General features: G+C 28.2%; 1 protein-coding gene across 4 annotated transcripts in view; it reads right to left on the reverse strand.

Annotated features, from left to right (window-relative positions):
- LOC137648671 (multidrug resistance-associated protein 1-like) overlaps window positions 1-2,500 on the reverse strand; it is a 105,728-nt gene that overhangs the window by 92,644 nt on the left and 10,584 nt on the right. For all 4 annotated transcript variants that reach the window (XM_068381682.1, XM_068381680.1, XM_068381681.1 and 1 more), the window contains exons 2-4: window positions 2,438-2,500; window positions 1,755-1,877; window positions 770-907 (exon numbers count right to left, since the gene is read on the reverse strand). The exon at window positions 2,438-2,500 is cut by the window's right edge and continues 114 nt beyond it. In XM_068381682.1, coding sequence (XP_068237783.1) covers window positions 770-907; window positions 1,755-1,877; window positions 2,438-2,500 — 324 coding nt within the window. The remainder of the gene's footprint in view (window positions 1-769; window positions 908-1,754; window positions 1,878-2,437) is intronic.

The raw sequence follows: 2,500 nt of genomic DNA on the forward strand, positions 1-2,500 counted from the left end.
GATATATTGCAGATTTAGAAATAAATTGATATCTAACCATTGTGTATTCTTTTACAAAAATCCCACATATATATAGATAAATGATCAATATGCATTCATAGATAGGCTACATGGATAAATTGATAGAATTTGAATGGTTGCCTAACTATAGTTCCGGTTGTTCTTATAAACTAATGTTAAATTTCTAGATACAGCTGAAAGTATAATACTTATAAATATATGAAGGAGTAATTAGAACTGTAGATCTGTATTTACCTACATACAGGCAAAAATATGTATATATATATATATATATATATATATATATATATATATATATATCCATATATACATATATATATGTATATATATATATATATATATATATATACACACACATATATATATATATATATATATATATATATATATATATATATATATATATATACACACACACACATATATATATATATATATATATATATATATACACATATATATATAAGTGTGTGTGCATATATATATGCATACAAATATGTATATATATATATATATATATATATATATATATATATATATATATATTTATATCTATATATATAATATATATATATATATATATATATATATACATATATATACATCTATATATATACATATATATACATCTATATATATGTGTATATATATATATATATATATATATATATATATATATATATATATATATATATATATATATATATATATATATATATATATATAGTAAACCCCTTCCTAAACTTACCTCATCTGGGTAATTTGTGATGTAGCTCGCATATTCGGGTATCCCGCACAAGACAAGAAGTACCCAGAATAGAAAGAGATATCCCGAGCTTTGGAAGCCTCTTCTCCTTTCCAATAGCACAAATATGGACTGTAAAAGCTGAGGAAAGGAAAGAATAAACATTTAACATAAGCACACAAAAAATACTTTTATAATTGGACCCTAATTAAGAACAAATGTTTCATCAAATAATGTTTTGTTATGTAAATATATCCCTGACTTACTTATTCACTGAAGAAGCCTAAACAATTATTACAAGCACTAATATGTTAATGAAATGCTGAGGATTAAGGATTTAAGTCTCAAGTCCTTGTTTATTTACGCCGGCTTGGATTTTTAAGCCAAGAGGAGTGGAGGCCATTTTTCTTCGTTTTCTATTCTGTTTTTCTTTTTAGTAAGTGCATGTTTTATGTATGTGCATATATGTCTTGCTTGATTATTGTTACAAAGACAATTTTTAGCCAAAATATAAAATACTGGTACCCTTATTCTTGTGAAATCCTCTACATTTCAATAAATCACTATTCCCCTCTCTCTCTCTCTCTCTCTCTCTCTCTCTCTCTCTCTCTCTCTCTCTCTCTCTCTCTCTCTCTCTCTCTCTCTCTCATATATATATATATATATATATATATATATATATATATATATATATATATATATATATATATATATATATATATATATATATATGAGAGAGAGAGAGAGAGAGAGAGAGAGAGAGAGAGAGAGAGAGAGAGAGAGAGAGAGAGAGAGAAATGTACCAAAACTAGGTCCTTAGTATTACATATACATATACGGGAGATTATCTGTTCTTATAATACTCAGTCTTTTAAGAACTAACTCACATAGCTCTTCAGAACAAATTCATGCAAGAGGTAGACCAATGAAACTGAGTTTTAAGTCTTTCCAGGTATCACATAAGTAAGGACGTGTCGTAAATACTTACTATGGTCAAAAACAGTATGGCTGGGGCAGCATATTCTACTCCATAAACACTGCCTGAAGTGTCTCTAGCTATGGCATAAAAGAAGTCTGTTCCTTGGACCGCTAGCAAGATGAAGGAGCCAATCTAAAAAAAAATACAAGATGTGATAATCAATCATAACCTGTTCTTGAGTTAATTCTATTTTATATGAGATCTTATTCTTTACATTTGGAAAAGCTATAGGTTAAAATATCATGAGGTTATTTTCATATTATCAAGTTCTTAAAGTTTCAAGAATACTGATCAATCATGAATTATTCTTAGATTATGTTAATCCTACTAACTTGACTGAAATATAAATTTCCCCGGTAAGGCAATTCATTCAATTACTGAGGAATATCCTTCGTGAGTAAAAAAAAAAAAAAAAAAAAAAATATCAATCAAAGCAAAAAGTTTCACTATTGTGGTCCCCGTGTTACTACTGCCAGGGCTGCATTTGGAACGCTTTAATCTACACAGTTAAGACCATTCAGCCAAAAACTAATTAAATCTTGGGTAATTTCACGTCAATGAATCCCTCCATCTCAAAGAATATTTCATTCAGAGATCATCTTCCCATCACTGCCTTGAAAACAAACCCTCACAGCAATCATTGCTACAAGACATCATCCTTGACCAGAGAACACGAGCAAAATTCAACTTACCATCTTACCTATATTGATCCAGGTCCAAGGAACCATCCTGTCCATGCTGCTCTTCAGATAATA

Source organism: Palaemon carinicauda, chromosome 10 (assembly GCF_036898095.1).
Source record: "Palaemon carinicauda isolate YSFRI2023 chromosome 10, ASM3689809v2, whole genome shotgun sequence".
NCBI lineage: Eukaryota > Metazoa > Arthropoda > Malacostraca > Decapoda > Palaemonidae > Palaemon > Palaemon carinicauda.